This window comes from Erpetoichthys calabaricus, chromosome 1 (assembly GCF_900747795.2).
Source record: "Erpetoichthys calabaricus chromosome 1, fErpCal1.3, whole genome shotgun sequence".
Lineage (NCBI taxonomy): Eukaryota > Metazoa > Chordata > Cladistia > Polypteriformes > Polypteridae > Erpetoichthys > Erpetoichthys calabaricus.
In genome coordinates this window covers 172303403-172328593 of record NC_041394.2, presented here as the reverse complement: position 1 = coordinate 172328593, position 25191 = coordinate 172303403, and the positions used below count along the sequence as shown (strand labels likewise).

Sequence of the window (25191 nt, the reverse complement as noted above, 5' to 3'; positions counted from 1 at the left end):
TGTTCCTCCCTTTTCTTAAAATACGTATTCACCACAGCCATGTCCATCCTTTTCGCAAAATCCACTATTCTCTGACCTTCTTCATTTCTCTCCTTGACACCATACCTACCCATCACCTTCTCGTCTCTGTTCCCATCACCAACATGTCCATTGAAATCCGCTCCAATCACCACTTTCTGTCCCTTGGGTACACTGTTCATCACTTCATCCAACTCACTCCAAAAATCTTCTTTCTCATCCATTGCACACCCAACTTGCAGGGCATATGCACTAACAACATTCATCATCACACCTCCAATTTCCAGCTTCACAATCATTACTCTGTCTGACACATCCCATGTAGGATACTGTGTGCAATTAAAAATGGGACAAGTCAAATTTTTAACTTGTACATCAGTAGAAATTTTGACAATGTTTGGAGAATTTCCATACCCAATGAATAACAAGAGTACAGTAACCATGAAAACAAACTCTGTCTAAAATGATTTAGTGCTAGTTCAACAATTCAAGGTTTCTTTTTTGCCTACTCAGTGCCGTTGTGCAGCATGGCAGTAGAGAGCCTGAACAACTCAGCACATCCACATAAAACAATAAGAGGGGTGCTTTCTTGAAGGACTTTACTGGACGCATCTCGTTGTAAACTGAATATTTACAAAGAAAACATTCACGTTTTTACAGGTGTACAGCTAAAGACAATAAATAAGAAGTAATGATTTAAAAGGCAGTGCATAGCAGACAGTATACATTAAACAATAAAGCTTTAAGATATAAGCTATTACAAGGTGAGTGATTTCCAGGGTCAGATCATGACAAGAGATGTGCGTAGAGATTCAGATTGCTGTGTACCACAACTAACCAGACCCAGGGATTTAGGGATTTATATACCTTACATTATGGATGTGACTAAAACAAGAGATAAAGGGAGTTGTTCTGCTTTTCTCAGTTGTGCTTTTTGTGCTATTTTCTTTGCAACTTCATAGTGAAAAAGCATTATTCCTTCTGGCACAAGAGTTTAGATGCAGTGGTTCCCTTCTTGAAGTAATAGCTGCTTTTCAGTGTTCTCAGACTGGACCTTAGTTACTATCACAAGACTTGAATTGACAGAGTCGATCTCAGCTTTCAGCTCCCCAAAGAAAGGGCTCATCAGCTTTCAGGATTCAGAGAGGAGAGATTTTCAGAGAGTGCCCGCAGCTTTCCCCCAACAGAGATAAGTGCAGCTACTTTTTCAAGGAAGATGTAATATCTCATGGTTGGGTTAAAGTCACTTCCAGTTAAAAAAAAAAAAGCAGTCCCAGCTCTTGGGCACGTTATTTTGTCCATCACAGTTGTGACTTGTTAAGTTATAGTTCTTTGTTTGGACTTGGGGTCAATTTGGAGCCTTCTGGTGTGAAAGGGGTCTCTACAAAGATGTCAGTTCAACTGCTATTCACCATATTTGTTATAAGATGAAGTACAGGCTGACTCTAGTATGGTAAGAACTGCAGTTCAGTCATTTATTCTGGAATGTAGGTTGGAGGAAGGTAAAGCTGGATTTCTGCATTCCTGTTAAGTCTACTGTCTTAACAGGCCTTGTGTGCCACTAAAAGCCTAGCAGAATGGGTAATGGCCACTTTGTCCTTCATCATTGAAGCATGTGTTTTGGCAGTCTAGTGAGACAAAGATTGAGCGTGCACGTATTGTGCAACGAAATGACAAGATCTAATAGGCATACTAAACTTCAAACTCGTTTAAAACTAAACATAACTTTAGAACAGCTGCTTTAGCCCAGGCAGAGTGTTCCTGCCAGAGCTGTCATTTCTGCCTTACAGCTCATGGATCTGCATGGAGTTTGCACATTCTACATGTGTGTTTATGGACTGATTGGTATTAGTTCTTTTACTACTATATCCTTGGGAAAAGCGAATCACAATGCACTTTAATATTTGATAATTTGGTTTGTGTGCGTCACTTTACCATTTACAATACTCTATTGTACACTAGGTCTTTTTCATTTTCTAACTTAGAAAATGAATATTTGTATATTTTTTTAGCATGTGTGCACATGACACAATACAGCAAGTAAGTCGAGTGTTGATTGGCACTGTGAACTTACCTTGAGATAGTATCAACTTAAAGGTTTTTTTTGCTCCTTCAAAAATTTAAGGTCTTTATAAAAACAATGCAGTGTAAAAAGTTCAGTTCAGATTTATTGTTATGTGTACAAAGTACAATGAAACTCCTATGTGTGCATTCCACCACCACATTTAAATTTGGCATGACTCTCACCATAGGCTCTGTAAAACAACAACACAGAATGCAATAGGAAAAAAGTAGGCACCGTTTAGGAAAACAAAAATCACATGATTTGAACACATATCTGTCGGTTGTTACAAGCCATGGTAGAATAAACATTGAACAAACAGAATTGCAGAGACGCAACCAGATTAATACACAGCCTGAAGATTTGACAATTTGTTGAACTGGAAGGGGATTAGGGAGACACAACTCCACCCACTGTGAGCCAACAAGCGAGCGAGAAATGTATTTTTACTCCAATTAAATAGCATCAGGGATATGTGATAAAATTGGTTTTATTTCTGGTTTATTTTTGTTGTCAGAAGCATGCTCCAGAAATGGGAAAGACACACTGTCTTGAATCAAAACCTTTGCTGCTTCAAAATGGACATACTGTATTCGGTAAGTGTTAAGGCTTTTGTTCTCATGTTGAATCCTTTATCTTCATTACAAAGCACAAAAGCAGAATGGATTTTTTTTTAAATCTATAAAAATGCTTCACTTTAGAACACAGTTTTATGTGGCAAATGGATATATACCATGGTTGTAAAGAAATAAGTTTGACTTGAAAAATACCAAACTTTTCCTTTAAAATAACATACTGCAGAACTACATAATACTTAATTTATGTTATATGGATATGCAACTCTTTGGCTCATTTGGTTTGACCTAAAGGGATACGTTACTTTCAATTGTTTAATTTGTATCAACATGATCTATTCACAAACATTCAAATATATGCTATAAGAAACTGTAGCAAAACTAATTCAATCTACAGTATCTGGTCCCTGTTAATAATTAATTACCGTTCCTCTGTGTAGCTTTAAAAGTGACTAAAGAAGCCGATATAGGAAAGAGGATCTCATTTTAAAAAAGTCTCTTTCAATCACCACAAAATGAATACAAATGGTACAAAGTAGCCCATGGGTGTCCCCACCTGTCAATGATAAATAGAAAGTTGTGAACAAACTCATACCACATTTGAAGCAAATCCAGTTTATCATGCTGTTAGATCGGATGGTCTGTAGACTTTGGCGGTAAGACAAATGAAGGACAAGTAGTGAGGAAAAAAGAAGTATAGAGGTTAGAATGTAAGGATGGTGATTTTTAGCTTTTAAGATTCACAGAAAAACATGACAATGTGGAGATGGATATATACTTGAAGGTATATAGATGAATACTGCATACAAGGGACAGAACAGGAAAGGTGGTATGACATTTGGTGGGAATGTCTGAAGAAAACTGTCCAGCCATACTGGATTTGGTGTCCTTATATTTGAACACCCGTTGGATAGAGTGGTGAATAAGCAATTGAAACATTTAAATATCATTGTAGTTTAATGACTGATGAATATACTGGCCATAATGCAACTCAGTACCATGTTTATTATTTTAGAATACTCAGTGTTAACCATAACCATATTTTGGAACTGTGTGTTTTCTCTTGAAATTATTTTGCTTTTACGCTTTTTTGTTGTTTTTGTGCAGATTTTGTTAGCTTATCAGCTATATCTTCATGTCTTCCTTGGAACTTGTTGTCTGTTGAAATGGCAAACTGACCATTTTTGATTTGACCATGTCTTCACAGCTGACATTGTCTAATTCATAAAATCAAATCTTCTTCTAAACAATGGAACTAGCCTTTCTTGTCCTGTCTCATTTTTCTTTCCATATACCAATTATGGCAGCCACTTAAAATAAGTAAAGACCTAGTGTAGGTTGATGAAGCTAGTGTGCTGCAATGCAGAAAATACAAGTGGACTTAAGTATAAATGTGGAAGACCGGCATTAGGACACATTTTTGGTGTTGGTGTCTGGCCTGTCTATGAAGGAGAAGACTGTTTGGTGGCAAAGATTTGCATCTAATGCGCTTCATGTGGATTGAAGGTTTGCTATTTTGATTGTTGATGTTTGGTGATGCAATTAAAATTGTTGTGAACAAAGTTCTACTGTGTTAATACTATTTGAAACAAGGCAAAATTGTTTGGTTATATACCGTAGTATGTAAGTCTTAGAAAGGCAGCCTTCTGTGCAAGTGCAAGGAGTAAAGTCAAGGAGAGGACTAAAGAATATAAGGATGGAAGTGGCGGCTGATGACATGAGAAGGGGTGATTTTTGCTGGAAGGATAAAAAAAAAAATGGGTTAGAAATCTGGGAGGCAATTGGCTAAGTCCAGATAATGGCTTTTTAAAATACTGATGTGTAGTGTTGGTAATTTTTTTTTTATATATATATTTTAACAGGTCCAATTTATGCTGAACAGAAACTGAATCAAAATGGTGCCAGTAAATAAACAGTTCATAAACAGTGTAATTTAACATTAAAATTAAGATTAAAAAACAAAAAAAAAAACACAAACAGAAAACACCTAAACTAAATAAACACACCACAGATTTCAATGATGACTGTTTACCCCTTTACAAATGTCCTTGCTGTCTGCTATAGTTTTCTTTCTCTTCTCAGATGTAAATCCACTGCCAGTTCTGATTCCCACTCTCATTTTGTTTTTCCTTGCAGAGGGTGGCCACTAATATCCTATCCCAAAGTCCACTGACCATAAAGAAACACTACTTCCTATATGCCCCTTAGAGCGCTGTACATGACACCCTGCTTCCTAATTGAAAGAGCTAAGACTGGTGAACTGCTCATTGGAACAATAACTGTGAAACATGATATTCATTAGTTTATGAGAGACAGTATTTACCTCCATGAAGAGATTCTGCTGATTCTGCCTCTCTCCTACGGCGTACAGATCTTTGTTTTTCCTCTAACCGCTGCTTTTCCACATTTGCCTCATCCCAAAGACCATTTTCCATGAGATGCTGGTCAGGTCGTAAACGACTATCTGTTGGTGCAACTCCTTCCTCAAACTCATTGAGAGTCAGTGCTAGCTCAGAGAAGTAGTACATATTTTCTGCATTTTCCCTAAAGCACAAGAAACAGCATTTAAATAAATAGTCGAAAACACAAGATGAGCACCACCCTTTATCATCGGTGCATAGAAGTAATCTTAAATTATTACATCCAGATTGCACACAAAAATGATTTATATCATGCGTGTCATGCATCATCCAGGATTCCTCCCCTGGCTGGGGTTCAACTTCATGTTTTATGTCTATTTTGTTAATTTTTGATACTTTATTTATGTTTTTCATATGCATCATTCTTTACTTTTAGTTTTGTCTTTGAATTAAAGCTATCATTGTTATGTTCAATGTGTTTAGTGGGTGGTCCCCCAAGAAGCAGAGCAACTTGCCAGTCATCACCAGGAACTGCTCTATAAAACTGGGGGGCATCTCCCTCCCTTCATTTCATTTTGAACGTGCCTGGGAATGTAGAGTTTACTTGTGCCTTTTTCTGTGAATTTGTGAATTTCTGGATTTTCAATCTGTTTGCTTCGTTTCTGACATTGCTCTATAATTCTGTGTTGGGACCTTGTTTGACTGGATTGCCTTAGTGTTCTCAAGCAATTCTATTTTGCCTTTGTTCTTCACGGAGCTTAATAATGTTTGGAATACTTACCGGTACTCTCTAGAACAAAACTTTTATTTTATAACAATTCAGTATATGCATATATTATTAGCGGGGGTGTGATGATTATATCCCCCTGTAGTGGGCATCATTGGAAGTGCTTTTGGAACTTATTGGGATTTATATGTTTTGGGACTCACAGCAGTACAAAACACCATAAAAATAAAAAAAGTCAACTTTTTAGTCACTATATGCAGAAGGAGATACAGTTTTCGATGGTGGATAGCTACTTTAGAGACTATTGTGATGCTCTGAAAACAAGCCCCTCTTTAAGTGTACGGCTGCATCCCTTTATCCATCTGAAAGGGATAACAGATAAGCTCTCTTAGGCCTCAACTTTCCAAGCAAGAATTGTAGGCCTATAGGATGACAATGAGTTGTATGATTTGGATGATGAGGTGCACAGTTATTAAGCAAATATAAAAATATCTTTTGGAGTTTTTTACTATCCACGCTGTTGAAAAACAAAGAAACAATGAGTCACCAGTACATCTGTCTATTGCTACAGCCAGATCAATCGACTTTGAGTTACATCAGTCCCCAGCACGTTACTGCCTCACCAGTTTTTTTTCAAGCTGCTACTTTTGCACTATATACAAAAGAGATATGCAGTATTGTCAGCCCATCCCTTTTTATTTTTCATGCTATTATGATTACCGATTTAAAGCACCCCAGAATTGTAGTTAGGAAGATGTGCAGAAAGGAACAAATTCATTCAAGTACAAATTCATGGAGCAGGCTGCTGCAAGCACGAAGCAGGCTGCAGCGAGAAAGAACAAAAGAGCAGAATGGACTACTTCAATAGAGAACGGAAGTATGGAGCTGGTGGCTTCAAGAAAAGACAAAGGTGCTAAAGCATGCTAGGCACTCCCAAGGAGTGCTGGCCCTTTTGAGTGTTTTCTGGAGTGTTGCAAGGAGAAGGCTACCACTTCATCACAGTCTGGGACTCAACAGCTTTTTTGTTATAGCCCACTTGTCACTACTGAAATATGTTCAGCTGCTTGCTGCCCACTCTGAGAAGTAGTCTTTTTAACTCACCTGCCCTGTTGAGACCACCGGGTTGTGGCATGAGTGTCTCCTTTGCCCTGTTGGGTCCACTGATAGGAGGACATGCCGAGTTCCCGCCCGTGACCCCAGGAGGAGGCGCATTTGAGTTCCTGCCTTGACCCCTGGAGTACTGTCAGGGCCTTCAGGGATACTGGAGGTGAGTACTAGAGTACGAAAAACAACAACTCACCTCTTAGCTTATATGTTTTATACTTGACATCTCTGCCGGAAGATGTCCAGCTGCCTGCTTTCTGGGGAAACCACCAGGAGGTGGTCTGCCCCACCTGCTTGCTCTGAGGAGACTACCAGAAGTTGGTGTGGCAGTTTTGTTTGCTCTGTTGAGACCTCCAGGAGGTGGTATGCCAGTTTTTTAGGCTCTGCTTGGACTGCAAGGAGGTGGCCTCCAGTTTCCTTTGCTCAGTCAGGACCACCAGGAGGTACTTTTCCTGTTTTGTTTGCCCGGTTGGAAGTGCCAGAAGGTAGTTTGCCTGTTTTGTTTGCCTAGTTCAGGACCCCTAAGAAGTGGGGTCCAGTCATTTGCCTAGTTGGACCCGCCAGGAGGTGGTGTCCAGTCATTTGCCCAGTTGGGACCTCCAAGAGGTAGTTTGCCCCTCTTGCTTGCCCTGGGGGTCACCAGGAGGTAGGGATGGGAATCGAAAACCGGTTCTTGTTGAGAACCGGATCCCACTGTTTCAATTCCTTAGAATTGTTTGCCATTTTTGCAAACGATTCCCCTATCGATTCCAGTCGCCTCGAATGACGTCACCGCGTTGCGTAGCGTCATTTACCCAGCAGGAAACATGGCGCCTAAGCGGCACAAATGCTCAAAAGTTTGGTTATACTTTACGAGAAAGGATGACAACAGGGCAACTTGCAATACTTGCAAAGTAGATATTTCATCAAAGGGAGGAAACACTACGAATATGCAAAAGCATTTGCACACAAAACACGCGATAACCTTAAATGAATGTTGTGTTTTTGATCCGCTCCGGACTAGTGAATCTCAACCCAGCAGCAGCGGTAACGTTTGCACGTCCTCTCCCGTTAATACGGCAGGTAACTAATCAACTAACATTGCATATTATGTTAGCGCGATTTGCCTTATTGCAAAACCTGCTATTACTGTGCATTGCATTTAGATGACCATGACGAGAGAGACAGAGAGTCTGGCTGTCTCAGATGCTGGCAGTTCTCGCTGCAGTCTACTGGTAGTTTCTCCTTTCACAGAGGCGGGGAAAAGTAAAATGACACAGGCCAGGATAGACGAATGTCACCGAGCAGTGACTAAGTTTGTGGTAAAAGGCTTGCACCCATTTGCCACAGTAGATGCCCCCGATTTTCGGTAAGTGAATGTGTTTAATTGTAGGCTAAGTCAGGGAATGTCAAATTTGCGTGTTCTCCTCTTACCAGATGTTTCATCCGTTTCCATTTCTGAGCTGAAACGTGTTGAAGGCAGCCGTCACTGCAGATGGATGGGCAAGTTTTAGTCAAGATCATTACCTCACAGTAACGCTGCATTATGTCAGGAATGGCCATGCTCAAGAAAAAGTCCTCAAAACCAAACCAGTGTACCAGGCACAGACAGGGACAGCTGTAGCAGAGGAGACTGATGAGATCTTGGAGGAGTACGGTATCAAAGACAAGGTTGTGGCAGCCACTGTTGATAATGCGGCCAACATGGATGTAGCTGTCAAAATAGTTGATGGTTGCAGAATTGCACTGTGCACAGTTCCATTGGACTTGAGTTGATTGTATTTGTTACTGGCTGATGTAGTTTTATTTTTGAGTGCTCAGCTCATATATACTTTTAAAAAGGAGAGTGTAATTGTTACTGGACATTCTTGTGTAATTGCCACAGAATAATTTATGTTATACTTTGTTATTGCTACAGAAGAATATTTATTTTATTATTATTTTACATTTGCACCCCATCGGGGAGCCGTAGGCTGTGGATCTCTTAAGATCTCACTGTTGGGTTTGTAAGGTCATGCTACTCCTAAATTTCTATCTTGTTCAAAGATAAGATATAAAACAAAGTTCTAAGCTAATCGACCTGTGTGTTCTCCTTTTTTAAAAATAAGAATCGATAGGAGAATCGATAAAGAATCGAATTGTTAAACAGAATCGAAAATGGAATCGGAATCGTGAAAATCTTATCAATTCCCATCCCTACCAGGAGGTGGCCTGTTCATGTAGCAAATGCAATAGAAACTCTCGTGTCATTAAAATGTTAGTCACATTTCGGATGGCTGGGGCTGTATGACAGTGAACCTACATGAATCATTTATAGCAACAGGAGATTTAAAAATAAATACTGATTTGAGCCCATGAAGAGCCTTTCATGTACACACCCACACTGACACATTCAGGGCCAATTATCACCAATTGCTTTGTTGTGAAGTAGGTGGCATACACAAAGATTTGTTCCATTAGCACTGTGGTAACTGATGGTGAGAGATTCTCTCTATTGCTCAAAGCATTAAAAGCTGCTTTTGGGCATCTCTGTACTCTTGGAGTTGAAGATTCACAGATGGCCACTAAAAGTAACCATAGTGCATATGTCTACACTGGAATGGATTGTGGTGTGTCCCACCCACTCCATGATAAAACACCAACCGATGTGACATGTATTTGGAAATGTGGGAGAACATGTAAGCTGCACATAGTCATTATGTTAAAAATAATGATGAATACAACAGAAACAGGTATCACTTTGAAATAGATTATTGAGATTTATCTCCTAATAGGATTCAATTTACTTTTAGGGTATTTTTACATTGATTAGTATTGCCTGATTTGTCTTTTCTACTGGTGTGTGCATTTAATAAGGATCAAATATAATAACTCACAGTAGAGGATATTTCTTCCACAGCAATTTGGGAGGAAGGGTCTGGTACACAGTCTTCTGTTTCCCTTCAGAAGTGCTGTTGCCACAACTGCTCTGCATAATCTTTGCACACTCCATCTTTTCATCCCAGGTACCTGAAAGAATGTACTGTGCTTTGTTGTCACAGTCAGTAACCACTCCGGTAACCTGTCACATGGAAGTTTACACTTGTTAGATATAGTCTTTCTGACATAATAAAGTGGTAAATAATCTGAAAGATTTTTTTAAATAATTAACCATTAATTTGTTACACATCTTAAAAAGCAGAACATCACATCTACTGCATTTACTGTGCCCTAATACCATTTTCCAAACCACTTTAGATGCAAAATGCACATATATCCAGTATACACCATTTAGATTTAAAAACACTGTAGGAAAAATAACAATAATGTATTCTGATTAAAGAAAGCTTACCTAAAAAACTAATATCCAAGTAATAAGAGAACAGACCTCACAGATTCCTTCCTAGATCTGACAGTGAATAGCTTCTCTAAACCTCACAGGCTAAACCTATCCATCTACCTTCCAACATTCTAAATACAGTTTTGGAACATAAATGTACTGTTTAGTAGAGCAAGAGAGCAAACCTCTGGCACTGCATTATGTTTGACGAAGTTTGGTTTGCTCTAGTTTGTTGTGCATGCACTCTCAGGTATATTTGTTGTGAATTGACATGGACTTAATTTGTATTGCAATCATGCATCGCACCACCAACTCCCATGACAATCTAATGTCTCCCTGCTAAATTTGTTCTGCCACCGACCCTGACCAGAGATCAGACTTTAAATCACATTTGTTGAAAACACAAACCTTAAAATCATAGTTAGCATTGACTTTTGCCTGGTGTTTTAGTTTTAGATATTTTATATAGTGTTTTCTCTGTTTTGTCTAAGTTGTTCTGTTTTATTCTTTTATTCTTCTTAGCTATTTGTATTATGTACTTTTTGTTTCTTTTCCTTGTTTTTTTATGAACCTCTGTGTTTTGTTAATTGCATTATTTTGTTACTTTTTAAATGGGGCAAGATTCCAGATTAAATAAATGCCCACAGGTGCTGCAAGCAATTCAAGTTACAGCAACTGAGGCCTACTTAAATCACACGTTACCTTAATCTAGTTGCAGTGGCATTATCGTTGTAGTTCTGTTATTCTACTCCCGTTCTCTGTTGTGTTGTTGCTCCTTTTGTCATGAGTTTCCTGACCTTTTTATTTTGGTTCCCTTAGGTTTAGAAATTTGTGGCTCACTAATTAAGATTTAATTTTTGGATTTTGCATTTGGGACTACTTTTATGCTTTAACTTCCTTAGCATTACGTTTACGCCAGAAAACGAGTCAAAAACAGAAAAAAAATGTATAACGCATAATTACCAAAATATTAACATAAATACAATAGGAATGGTATGCCTAGTATTCACTGCTGTACTGATGCAGAATTAGTACATGTCCTGCGTGTGTCATGTTTTGAGTCAGTCACCAAAGCACAGCCTAATGTTGCAGTTGGGATAGTACAAGCGTAATTCTTTGTGCACTTTTCTTATAATATTTTTTCTGTTGCTTGTGCATCAGAGTGTAGAATGTCAAAGACTTATCTGCACAATCAATGTCCCAGTTGTGTTATTGTAGGCTACCACAGAGCAAGGCTTAGTGACTTCCACATTTCCCCTGACACAAATAAAAGTTACAGCATTATGAATAGTGCATAGGGGACTAATGTCTTTCTTGTCCTTGCACTTTATCACAATCATTTTGCCTTTTTGCTATGCACCTACTTGCCCCACTGTGAACTTTCAGGCGACTGCATTCAGTGGGTGTATCATGGCAGTTAGGTCATACAGTGCCATATGCATCAGTTTCACTATCTGTGCCAATATATGATTCACATTGTCATCAGTATCACTTGATTCAAGTAATGGTTTAATCAGTTTGTTTTAAAACTAGCTTTACAACTTCTTGTTTACATGTCATTGTCTTTATTTGAAGACTCCGTCCCACTCGTGAATACTGATGAGTTGGTTACCTTAGATTGGTGAAACACATAGAAATATTCATGATTTTTTGCAGCATGAGCATAATGTTATTTCATTCACTAGAAGGCAGTGAAGTTCTGTCCCAAGAGTTATTTGGGCATAATACTGACAAACCATTGCAAGTCACCCCGAGTCTAACTCTAGAATAACCACATATACATAGAATTCTAAGCCTGAGTCACGCTTGGAGTTAATGCCAACAAAGTTAAGCAGTTTTTTCTTTTTCACTTTTTTTTTCATCTTCTATTTTGAATTTTTTAAATTTGCGTATCTTTCATGTTTTGTTTTAGGACTCTAAAATAATTAAATTACTATTTTATAATCAATGATTTCTAGATTTAAAATTTTTTTTTAATTTCCTTAGTTAACTAATGAAATAACTTTATTTACATTTCTGCTGTGTGGTCATGTGTTTTTGACGGTTGTGTTCTCTCCACTTGATTACTAAGTTGAGTTTGCTATAAATATTTTAACAATAAGTTAAATTACTGAGATGACTTTGACTTTACTACTGATTTAATGTCGGCTGAGCAGCACCATCGGTTGGAAGGCAAGTCAACAGCCCCACTTGATTTTCATGAACATGCTACTGGTGAAATGATTCCTGAATTTTAAGAAGGCTAATACTTGTTAATCTGCAGTCTACACTCTAATCCAAAATTCAGTATCAAAAGGAATATCCAAAATGTGTTTCTTAACTGGTTGCTTTAAGAATACACCATCTCATGCTTACCTTTCTTGGGATGTCTCTGGAAAAATAGCTGTACGGTGTGAACTTTAACTGGCAGGTTTCCTTAGTTTTGAGATTGACGAGATCTATATCTCCTGACTGCACGTAAATTAAAAAAGAAAAATAAATAAATCAAACAGTACATCAGAACACATTTTAAAATTATATATATATATAATTTTAATTATAATTATATATATATTAGTGTATATATATATATATATATATATATACCCTAAGTTCTTGTCAATAAGCCGCGGCTTATCTAAGGAAAAAAGTTGTGAAAATGAAAAAATAGAATATCGGCTTATACATAAGTCCGGCTTATACATCCATCGCGGGGGTTGCGTTCCAGAGCCACCCGCGAAATAAGAATATCCGCGAAGTAGAAACCATATGTTTATATGGTTATTTTTATATTGTCATGCTTGGGTCACAGATTTGCGCAGAAACACAGGAGGTTGTAGAGAGACAGGAACGTTATTCAAACACTGCAAACAAACATTTGTCTCTTTTTCAAAAGTTTAAACAGTGCTCCATGACAAGACAGAGATGACAGTTCCGTCTCACAATTAAAAGAATGCAAACATATCTTCCTCTTCAAAGGAAGAAACAAATCAATATGTCTGTTTGGCTTTTAAGTATGCGAAGCACCGCGGCACAAAGCTGTTGAAGGCGGCAGCTCACACCCCCTCCGTCAGGAGCAGACAAAGAGAGGGAGAGGGAGAGTTTGTTTTTCAGTCAAAAATCAATACGTGCCCTTCGAGCTTTTAAGTATGCGAAGCACTGTGCAGCATGTCTTTTCAGGAATCAGCTTTACAAAAGATAGCAACGTGAAGATAATCTTTCAGCATTTTTAGACGAGCGTCTGTATCGTCTAGGTGTGCAAACAGCCCCCCTGCTCAATCCCCATACGTCAGGATCACAGATAGTCAGCGCAAGATTGACAGAAAAGTAAGCAATCTAGCTTCTCAGCCATCTGCCAATAGCGTCCCTTGTATGAAATCAACTGGGCAAACCAACTGAGGAAGCATGTACCAGAAATTAAAAGACCCATTGTCCGCAGAAATCCGCGATATATATTTAAATATGCTTACATATAAAATCACAATTTAAATGACCGCTACGCGCTCGTGTTGACTCGGCGACGCCCAGAGCAGAAAGAATGCGCTCCGGCCGCTCCAACCGCGCCATGCGGGGAGTGAGAGAGACGGCAATATCTCACACTCTCTCCCCCCTTAAAGAAATTAAATGGGCGCGAGTGAGACCACTGACCTCCCTCCCTTCTATTAGTTATAGGTTATAGTATGTTCGGCTTATCCATGAGTCCGGCTTATCTATGATACGATTTTATTTTAAAATTCGTATGATTTTTGGTCTCCGGCTAATACATGAGTCCGGCTTATAGACAAGAACTTAGGGTATATATATATATATATATATATATATATATACACACACACACAAACACGCGCACACACACATATCAAAAATAAAAAACTATTATGTAAAAGCAGGTATAAAGCAACTATCTTACAATCTTATTGGTTTGTAAATCCCAATGTCAGACGTTCTGAGTATAATCTCATGCGCCAAGACAGTGACTTCTCTAACCTACAGTTAAATGCTAAAGTTCAAATTATCTTTGGTTAATTAAATCAAAACAACACATTGAAGGGGGAGTTAAATACACAAGAGATAAATAAAGATAGTCCACCTACGGATGTTGCTTGTTAAGAAGGATGGCTTTTGCATTTTCTCACCTCATTGTAACCATCGCCTAAAGCACTTACTTCCAACTCAAATCTTATCCTTTTTCTCTTTCTCAGTACCTCAGTCCTCTTTTGCCCTATGCCTTGTAAGACTTCATTTAAACTATCTCCAAACTCTACACTTTTATGGGCTATGGAAAAGTGCAATCTTTAAATCCACAAGTGGAGTTCTAGGCACAACGCTGGAATCACTTAATTGTTAAATGACGATTAATTGGCAGCAGGAGCTAAGCTACCTGCTAAAACCTATTTTACAGAACCTATTTAACAATGGAGGTCAGCATCAACCCACACTGGCATGAAGAGATACTATAAAGGCCAGAGTATGTTCCTCTGTTTGACACTAACCTCTACTGAGCCATTCTGCTATTTAGTGTCATTCTAGTGCCACGTACAGACAGTTGCTATGATATTTATGATGCTATGTCTTTAGTGCATAATTTACCACCTCATTTACATCAGCGTTGTAAATTAACACAGTGTCATATGAAAACACAAGCCCTATGCTCTGCTGTATTTCAGCAGTAATGATACATAAGTAACAATTCATAACCCACTTCTTTTATGTTGTGTCATAAATTGTTTTAGTGAAATGTATTATATCCAAAGAGACAAACAATTAAGCCAAACACTATTTATGTATTTTTTGCTTACTTCCTCAGCACAGAATATGTAGCAATCCCTGAAGAAAACAGGTACAGGTCCCTTTTCAGTTGTTAATTATTGGGGTTATATAGATTATTTTTATTTGTATGTCAATTGATCTTTTCACACAATAATACTTATTGGTTACCCAGAAGTGACATGTTTTACTTTTGTTAAAAGGAAATTATTTAATTATAGCCATGTATTTGGATTGTCTTGCAGTGAATGGCCATAAGGTGGTAATACTCTTAAATGATATTTATAATTCCTTCCGGGTAAGTGTATTTCAGACATTTCAAAGGTTCATAAAAGGGTCTTAATTAGCAAAAATTACTGCATTATTTAAATAAATGAACAATACTTAAATGCTAATAACAAATAAAATGTTGATAACAAATGTAAACAGACCTGATCAATCCACAGCTTCCCAACAATAATATTATGAACTGTAGATGTGACTTTTCTCCATACATAATGATTCCCACTTGAGTGAAACTGTAAGTGAATGGCACCTGCAAAAGAAAAAGGAAAATGTGGTTGCAGCTCATTATTTATAGTGAATGGAACCTATCATCATTTTAACTGTGGTTCAATAAGTGATGATTAAAATAACTTTATTTTTCTAACTTGTTGGTAAACCTCTAAACAGTGTGACAATTTGCTACATATAAACTGAAGGCTTTCAGGATAATGTATATTTACAATCAAAGGGAAAGATTATTGCATATTTCTGTTTGTTCAGCTATTGCTTACCAAATTGTCTTAGTAAACATTGCTCATGATTAAGTCTTCATTGCTTAGAAAGAAATTTAACAGACATCATGTCCAGAATCCTGTCATACACACACTTATCAGACTGGCAAAACTGGTTCTTACCCTCAGTACTTTTTCACAGAGCTGTAGTAGATACTGGGATGGGACATAGCTATGCCAACATCTTCATCAGCTGGGAAAAAGAGTGTTTCTTTACTTCCTACCTAGGCTTTCTACTGGACATGTACAGAAGATATATTGTTGATTGTGTTGGTGCTGCCTCCTGCTCCAAAAGCTAGCTGCAGGAATTCATTAACACTTTTACCAGTTTCCACCCCTCTCTCAGGTTTACAGTCAATGTTTCTATTGTACATGTCTATGACATGAAAAGTCTGTGTTTTATAAGGCAATAGTTGACTTCTGTAATGAAGCACTCAGAAGCAACCTTTAAAACATCCACTCTAAGAGAAACCAGAGAAATGAAACCTGCATCTTGCTGGTCCTCACCTTCCACCCTAACACTCTACACTTTCCATAAGTCATTAAACAAAATCTACCCATTTTGCAGACTCCTTTTGTTGACCACCTATTTTTGCAAAGGACATGTCCACAGCTCGCTTCATAGCCCCCAGTCACTTTTAGTTTAAATAGGACCCGCTGTGTCATTTGCAAATATCACTCATTTCATCATCTAAAAACCTCTTTTCTTGGTGAAGGTTGCTGTAGCAGAATGCTAAAGCAGGTCATCCCAGACTTTCCTGTCCCCAGCTACAGATTCCAGCTATTCCTGGGAAATTAGCAGGCATTCCCAAACCAGCCAAGAAATATAATCCCACCAATGTGTCCAGGGTCTGCCACAGGGTGTCCACCCGGTGGGATGTTTCTGGACTAGTTCTGGGGGGCATACTTATGACATACCTAAACAACCTCAACTAGCTCTTCTTGATCTGGAGGAGCAACAACTTTACTTCAAGGCTTTAACAAATCACTTAGCTTCTTACCCCATCCCAGAGTGTCAGTCCAGTGGCCCTGCAAAGAAACCTAATTTCTGCTGCTTGTACTTGCAATCCCATTCTTTTGGTAATTACATACAGCCAACACTTGACCATAAATGAGCACAGGGATGTACATTGACCAGTAAAATGGTATTTTTGTCTTTAGACTTAATTCTTGCACCACCACAGACAGTTACAGTTCCCATAGAACAGTTCCTCTGCTCTTATCAGCTTGCCAATTTCACATTCCCTTCTTCCATTACTCGTGAGTAAGATCCCAAGATACTTAAACTCCTCCACTTAGGGAAGTTGTCCCACCCTCACCTGGAGAGAGGAATCAACTCTTTTCAAAGAAAGAACCATGACCTCAGAACGAAGTTTATGATGCAACTTCATACTCTGCAGCAAATCTTTGAAATGCATTCCGAAGGTCATGATAGATGAAGGTAAGAGGACAACATCTTCACCATAAAGCAGTGATGCTACCCAGAGCCTGCCCAACCAGACACCCTCACATCTACGACTACATCTTAATATCCTGTTAATGAAAACCACAAACAGGACTGATGATGAGACCCACCCTTGATGGAGTCCCACAGTGAACAAATTCAACCTAATGCCAAGTATTTGGACACAGCTCTCACTGCATTTATATAGGGAACAAATAGCATGCAATAGTGGCCCTGTTAACTCATCGTCCTCCAGTACCTCCAAGAACAAATGCCAAGGACATGGTCATATGCTCTTTCCAAATTTACAAAACACATCTACACTGGGTTTTCATACTCCCATGCACCATACAGCAGCTATACATTGTTACTTATTGGACTGAGTCTCCCCTCTGGCACCCCTCTATTGGATCACACCCCTCCACTCACTGGTCACTTGGATTTTTTTGTGCTATAGGATGAAATATTCAGATGCCAGCAGGAAAGCATCTTGAAGTACTGGACTGTATAAATGTGCCATGTTACATAAACACACACTAAAGGAAAGTCAGGTACAGGTATCCAAGTGTTAAAATCCAGTAAATCCAAAATTAAATAAGAATCAAAAAGGCAGGAATCAGAAACAGAGCAATGGCAAAGCTGATATGAGAACTGCCATTTCTCTTTTCATACAGTTGAATCACCAGGTAGCCCTGCCACCATGGGTTCCATATACAGAACGCAGGGCAGATGACATAGAAAAATAATACATAATCACTAAGCATAATACAAAATTGAAAAATAATTAATAACCATCACAATATTATATAAATACCACATAGAAAGAACAAAACTAAAAACAGAATCCATAAAATAATGTGAAAAGAATATTTGAAAGGTAATAAAAAAGGTCAAACAAACAAAGAATAAACATGACCCAGGGCAACAACCCTGGCTGAACCATCACACATTACAATAAATAGGATTCTGCTTAAGCCCATAACTGTTTGGGTTTTGTCTTACTGAATTATTTTCACCTCACAGTATGTATCAAAGCAAATGGTCATGAGTAATTTCTAACACTCTATAAGCATTACAAAAATCACTCATGCTTGAATTTTCATTAAAGAAAATGCTGTAAATATTAACATAACATTCTGAAAACCTGATCCAAATCAAGGTTGGCGCAACTCATCACTCCAGTCCACTGCATACTAGAATGCACACACAACCTAACAAGAATCTAACATCATATGGATGTAGAAGGAAAACCCAGACGTACATAGGGTGGATATAGTGTCTCCTCACAGATAACCAATTGGTGCAAAATGTTATCCCAGAATGCTGGATTTTTCAGATAGCAGTGTTAATAATTTTGCTTCAGTGCCTCTCATTAGCAATGTTACATGCGGTTTATTACTTACCTAGTGGCATAATAGAAAGGTATTTGCCACGAAATTTGCTTGCAATGGTTATTTCTTGCCACAGTGTCCAACCACGTCGGGAGTATACATGATGAGCAGCAGCTGGAGGGTGATGACTCACCTTTCAGAGAAAAACAGCATGCATCAGTTGTTGCAGAAAATAGTGCTGTTATTATTATTGTCACAAAGAAACTTTATTGACTAAACTTTATTTGCCTGTTCATTGTAAGTAATATTAGTCAGACCATTGTCCACATGATATAAAATTAGGAGTTAAAAAAACAGTGATTTGAAAATGTGAATGGATATTTGCCTCTGACTTTCATCCCTGTTTTCCCCCTTGTGTCTTGGATCCCTGTTTCGATTGTTCTTCCTGGATCTGTCTTGATTTGCCTCAACTACAGTTCTCCTTATTCATTTATTTTACTAGTCATGTTTCCTTTTTTCACACAATAATCTCTGGAGACACTGTCTTGTTATAAACCGACAGATCTTGAGCAACCCTAAGATCATAAATATTGTAAATGAGATCACCTGTCTTGGAGAAGAGGTGACATCTATGACGGAACAAATAAAGGCGATCACAGCTACCATGCAGCACACATTTAATGAGATCACTGCTTTGAAGAAGGCAGTAAAAAAAAAACCTGTGCAAATAATTAGTGTTTTTGAGTTGCTGCTTCTCCCTTCAGAACGATTGTCAGGGGATCTGAGAAAATGTAGAGGTTTTGTCAACCAGTTTGAATTAATGTTTAGTTTAAAGCCCTGTATGCAGACTATAAAGCTAAGGTGGGATACATTGTATCATTATTATCTGATAAGCCACTTGAACGGGCGTCTGCTTTATGCATACTGTAAATAAACATCCTAGCACTCAGAATTTAGACCTGTTCCTCAAAGAATTCATAAGAATTTTTTGATCACATTTGAAATCCCCAAAGTGCACCATTAAAATTAAAACAAAGAAATAAGCCAACTAGGGACGTTATTGTATCATTTAAAACCCTCTCTGAATATTCAGGCCAGGATAACACTACATTCATCCTAGAAGTTAATAATATTTCATCACAACAACTTGGCTGATTCTCTTCTAGATGATAATAGCAAAATATCATCTAGAAGAGATTTGGAATGTAGTTGTAAGCAAAGCCCAGAAGTCAGGAACTCAGAACTACGAGATTCATTCAGAATTTTAGTTCCTTAATTGCCCAAATTGAATGAATTTGCAATTTGTATGGATCACATGGATTTAATCTACTTGATGTTAGCTAAGATGATTTGATATTGTGTATATGTTTCAGCCTGGTGATCGTATCACTAAGGCAGAGGCATCGTCTCGACTGTTTGAACCTGATATCGTAGCACTGTCAACTTGTTCCAAACAAATTGGGTTGAGGTACTACCATTAGCAGCGTTCTCTCAGAATGCACTGTTTAATTCATCCTTGAATATGTCTCCATTCAAACAGCAGTATGGTTTCAAGTCTCCTATTTTGTGTTGCAGTGAGTCCGCTTCTTCACTTCTTGCTCTAACAGAATTTTTGTCTTATCTTTAGAAGAGCTGGTCCACCATATGCTAACAATTGATGGTAGCAAATGTCACAATGAAAATGCATGTGGATGCTAAGTGGCGCCATTCTCCTGAGTTTTCTGTGGGACAGAAGTTTTGGCTCTCTAGTCATGATTTCCATCTTAGAATGTCTGCCTGTAAAACTGGGCCCTAGGTATACTGAGCCATTTTCCATTTTAAAAAGTGTCACCACTATTACATAAAAACTAGAGCTGCCTGCTCACTTTAGACATCACTCATCTTTTCATGTCATTTTTGAAGCTCTTCTATATCAGTCATTTTTCTTATTCAGTCGACCCCCCAAAACCCCCAACTGTGTTATAGTTGAAGGGCACCAGGAATACAAGGCTCATGAGATTTTGGACTCCAGAACATGGGGGGATAGAATGGAGTATTAAAAATCTGTCTCTCCCCTTCATTCACCGGTAGAAAAAACCTGTCTTTTATTCAAACATTTTCAAAAATCCATTTAATGTGGATTTTTTAGGTTGTAACTTAAAAATAATTTTGCAAAAAATACTTACATTTTGCATGTTTTGATCATACAAATGGATACTGGACATTATGCCAAATAAGTATTGTGAAAATAATTTTTTCTTTTTTCCATGGATTTTTTCACACTGATACTGTACAGGGTTGGTTGTCTATCAAGTTGGAACATTCAGTATTTCATTTCTCCATGAAAATATGAGATTAAAATTTTTTTCTCGGCCAACACAATTACATGGGGTAAGTAATATTTAAAAATGTATTATTTTTCGGTGGAGTATTTCTGTAAATATGTTCATGCCCCTTGGTTTTGGCAAGATTTCATAGATTATTTACTTCCAAGTCTGATGGATGCACCCAAGAGTGCACCTGAAAGAGGTTGTGTCATAGTAATCTTTGTTATTTTGTGTCCATGTATGTTTTTTATCATTGAGGAGAGATGGGTTTTTAATATTTTGACAAAGCTTATTTTTTAATTTGTCTTTTGGTTTTGTAACCGGGATTTACATCACATAATTCTTATTCATTGTGCCTATGACATCAGCAACAGAGAGGTAGAAACTGTGTGATGGTCCCAACCTGCTTTATCCCTTCGTGGGATTGAAAAAAGAAAACAAACTTTGATAGAGCAGTTCATTTAAGTAGGCTCAATGCTAGGCCCTGTTCCAGTTTTAAACTCTTTTGCCTCTCATTTTGTCCCTTATGTCCTGGATGGCTGTTTCGATTGCTCTTCCCAGATCTCACTTGGTATGCCCCTGATTATGAATCTCATTACACATTTATTCCCCTGGTCATTTCCCCTTTTTCTAATAATAATCCCTAGAGACACTGTCTCATTACAACCATATACTGTATTCTGTCCTGTAATCAAATACCATGCCTATGCAGAATTTACTAATTCTCTCCATTTCCACATTGTTTTCCTCTGTGTATTCCAAATGTCCTCCCACATTCTTAAACTTTTTCCCCCTGTCAGTGTAGCTGCACATTTGAAAGGGTTCAGTGGTGAAGTGGAGTCTTACCATGAAAGGTTCCAATTCTATGTATTAATATGTGCATGAGAGGCTCCATCATTCATGATTCTGGACTGGATTATGCAGATTCGAGAATGATGTATTCTGTAAAGTGGTGAAATGCTATAACAGTAAGGGCAAATTCCCTATGAGATGTATTTTGGTCAAAAAGAGACACAAACCCCAACAGAAATGCAATCACTTCCCTGTATAACCAGTTCTTGCACTCTTTAGTAAAATAAAAATGCCTTAAATATTGGATAGTACTTGTTCATGTTAGACCTGAGGACCCTATCACACTACATAATGCTAAACTAAGCAGTTGGTATATTTATTGGTATCTTTATTCTTTAATAAAGTAAATACAGTGGGGGAAATAATTATCTGATCCCCTGCTGAATTTGCAAGTTTATTCATTTGATTGATTGATTAATTGATTGATTGTAATCTGTGTGCCTTATGGGATCTGTGGGAGCCAGAATTCTGGCTGGGTTGTAGGGGATCAAATACTTACTTCACTCAATGACATGCAAATAAATTTATAACTTTTATGTAATGTGTTTTTTCTGGATATTTGGTTGATATTCAGTCTCTCTCCATTAAAATGAAACTGCCATAAAAATTAGAGACTTCATTTCTTTGTAAGTGAGGAAACTTACAAATTCAGCAGGGGATCAAATAATTATTTCCCCCTCTGTATAACACTAAAATAAGTAAGAATGTAAATCTGCAATCAGAGTAATTAGACATTCAGGAAATAAGCTGCAATCCTATATCATGCATCTAAATGTATATATTATATATAGAAGCTATAGGAAAGCTAGAAAAGAAGTTTCACAAACTGAACCAAACACTTTTTCTAAAATTTAACATCTAAAGTTTGACTGTAACAAGTACAAATTAGATGTTGGGTAGTTGTTATTCACCTGCTCACAAATAGAACGGTAGCCATACTCTTCAAAACGATCCAGTTCATATGTCTCCCCCAGGAGTGGATTGAAGGGTTTGGCTGTTCGATGCACAGTAGTTGAATAGGAAGACACTGAGAAAGCAGCAATATAGCAGATCTGTTCCAGTGAGCTTTCACACTTTGCAGCCTTATCCAGAAGTTCATGATACTCTAAATCTTCAGTAAGTCTCTGCAGCATTGATAAAGGTTCATTAAAATTCACCTGCAAAAAATGATATATTACAGTACATGACATAAGATATGTTGTGTAGCATGGTGCAAATCATATTTTGTAGCCATATCAAATATAAAATAGAAAGCTTTTAGGTACAGTATATAATTGCAATTGTTATGTTCGGGTATGGGCGGCACGGTGGCGCAGTGGGTAGCGCTGCTGCCTCGCAGTTGGGAGACCTGGGGACCTGGGTTCGCTTCCCAGGTCCTCCCTGCGTGGAGTTTGCATGTTCTCCCCGTGTCTGCGTGGGTTTCCTCCGGGCGCTCCGGTTTCCTCCCACAGTCCAAAGACATGCAGGTTAGGTGGACTGGCGATTCTAAATTGGCCCTAGTATGTGCTTGGTGTGTGGGTGTGTTTGTGTGTGTCCTGCGGTGGGTTGGCACCCTGCCTGGGATTGGTTCCTGCCTTGTGCCCTGTGTTGGCTGGGATTGGCTCCAGCAGACCCCCGTGACCCTGTGTTCGGATTCAACGGGTTGGAAAATGGATGGATGGATGGATGTTCGGGTATTTAAGATCATAATACATTTCTGTAAATTGCTAAATAATATATTATCTTTCAAATAACTGGATTTTTGGAAGCTTTCTGCTCAACAATGGAGGCTTCTTCTTCAATTACAGTGCCGGGTCCAACCATAATAGGTTCCCTGTCTAATGAGTCACACAATATGATGTACCTAGTTTTCACTAAAATTTCCACTAGACACATAATATTTTTTATTACTTGTTATATTTTTCAATCTGAATAAAGTTAGTTCAAATTTCAGCAATGGAAACTGTATAGTATTTAAGATTGCTGTTGAGGTACTCAATAGTAATTCTAGTAATCAAAAGGCTACTATGAATTGTGTCCACAGTTATTAGTAATGAACCATATGGAAAATGGATAATATATAATATCACCCAGTAACAAGTAGCAAAAACAATGAGAAGGGTCTGGTTGCAGACTCTGCCTTCCATGCCCCCGACCTTCCACAGTCCGCCCCACAGCCTCCCACAATCTGCAGAAAGAGAAGGAGAAGAGCAGCTATACATTATTCCCAATTTGAAAAAGAAAAGGAGCTGTAAATGTTTTCCATCACTGAGCATAGACTCGCAGAATAAAAAGCTCAGCATATTTAAAGAAACTTTAGTGCCATTAAACAAAAGTAATGAGATGTACAATTATATACAGTGTACACTACAAATCCAAATGTATTTCTGCTATAATCCACTCTTCTCTCACTACTGGTACTGTTCCTTCATCTTTTAAAACTGCTGCAATAACCCCAATACTGAAAAAACCTGGTGCCGATCTAACTAATCTCAGTAATTTTCACCCTATTTCTAATTTGCCCTCCAAAATTCCTGAAAAAAATAGTAGTTATCTAACTTCACTCCCACTTATCTCATAATAATTTGTATGAAGAGTTCCAGTCCGGTTTTCGTCCTCTCCACAGTACAGAAACGGCACTTGTTAAAATGACTAATGACCTCCTTATGGCAGCTGATTCTGGTTTAATTACTATTCTCATCCTCCTTGACCCAAGTGCGGCCTTTGATATTATTTGTCACACTACTCTTCTCAATAGATTATCTTCGATTGGCATTACCCACACTCCACTAGATTGGTTCAGATCCTACCTCTCAGGCCACACTCAGTTTGTTCAGCTTAAAACTTTCACATCCCAACCCACCGCTGCTACTTTACATTACATTTACATTTACATTTACATCATTTAGCAGACGCTCTTATCCAGAGCGACTTACAACAGTGTTTGTTAGTTTTTTTTCGCATACCTCTTGGGGTCAGAGCGCAGGGTCAGCCATTGTACAGCGCCCCCTGGAGCAATTACAGGTTAAGGGCCTTGCTCAAGGGCCCAGCAGAGTAGGATCTCTTTTGGCAGTGACGGGGATTTGAACCGGCAACCTTCGGGATACCAGCGCAGATCCTTAGCCTCAGAGCCACCACTCCGCCCCTACTTCAGGTGTGCCCCAGGGCTCTGTCCTGGGGCCCCTCCTTTTCATTATTTACCTCCTTCCCCTTGGTAATATCTTTCATAAATATAACTTAGCTTCCACTGTTATGCTGGTGACACCCAGCTCTATGTCACTAGCAAACCTACTGCTTCCTTTCCACCCTCCTCACTTATTGATTGCATAGCAGAAATCAAATCCTGGTTTTCTTTAAATTTTGTTAAATTAAATAGTGACAAAACTGAGGTTCTCCTCATTGGTACAAAATCAACATTATCCAAAACTGATAATTTTTGATTTGTTACTGATAATTCCTGTCTCCACTTCTCCACAGGTTAAGAGTCAGGGTGTCCTCCTTGACAGTACTTTATCCTTTCAGTCCCACATCAATAACATCTCCCGGTCTGTATATTTCCACGTAACATTAATTGTGTTCGCTCCTCCCTCACTCGCCACATTACTGCTATCCT

At 38.2% G+C, this 25191-nt stretch overlaps 1 protein-coding gene across 1 annotated transcript in view; it reads right to left on the bottom strand.

The window, feature by feature from the left end:
* The window catches only part of LOC114656790 (oxysterol-binding protein 2-like), a 254860-nt gene that overhangs the window by 6212 nt on the left and 223457 nt on the right, over positions 1–25191 (bottom strand). The window contains 7 exon segments of the mRNA XM_051932156.1: positions 4979–5199; positions 9702–9886; positions 12500–12595; positions 15322–15425; positions 18514–18634; positions 22511–22756; positions 23994–23998. Coding sequence (XP_051788116.1) covers positions 4979–5199; positions 9702–9886; positions 12500–12595; positions 15322–15425; positions 18514–18634; positions 22511–22756; positions 23994–23998 — 978 coding nt within the window.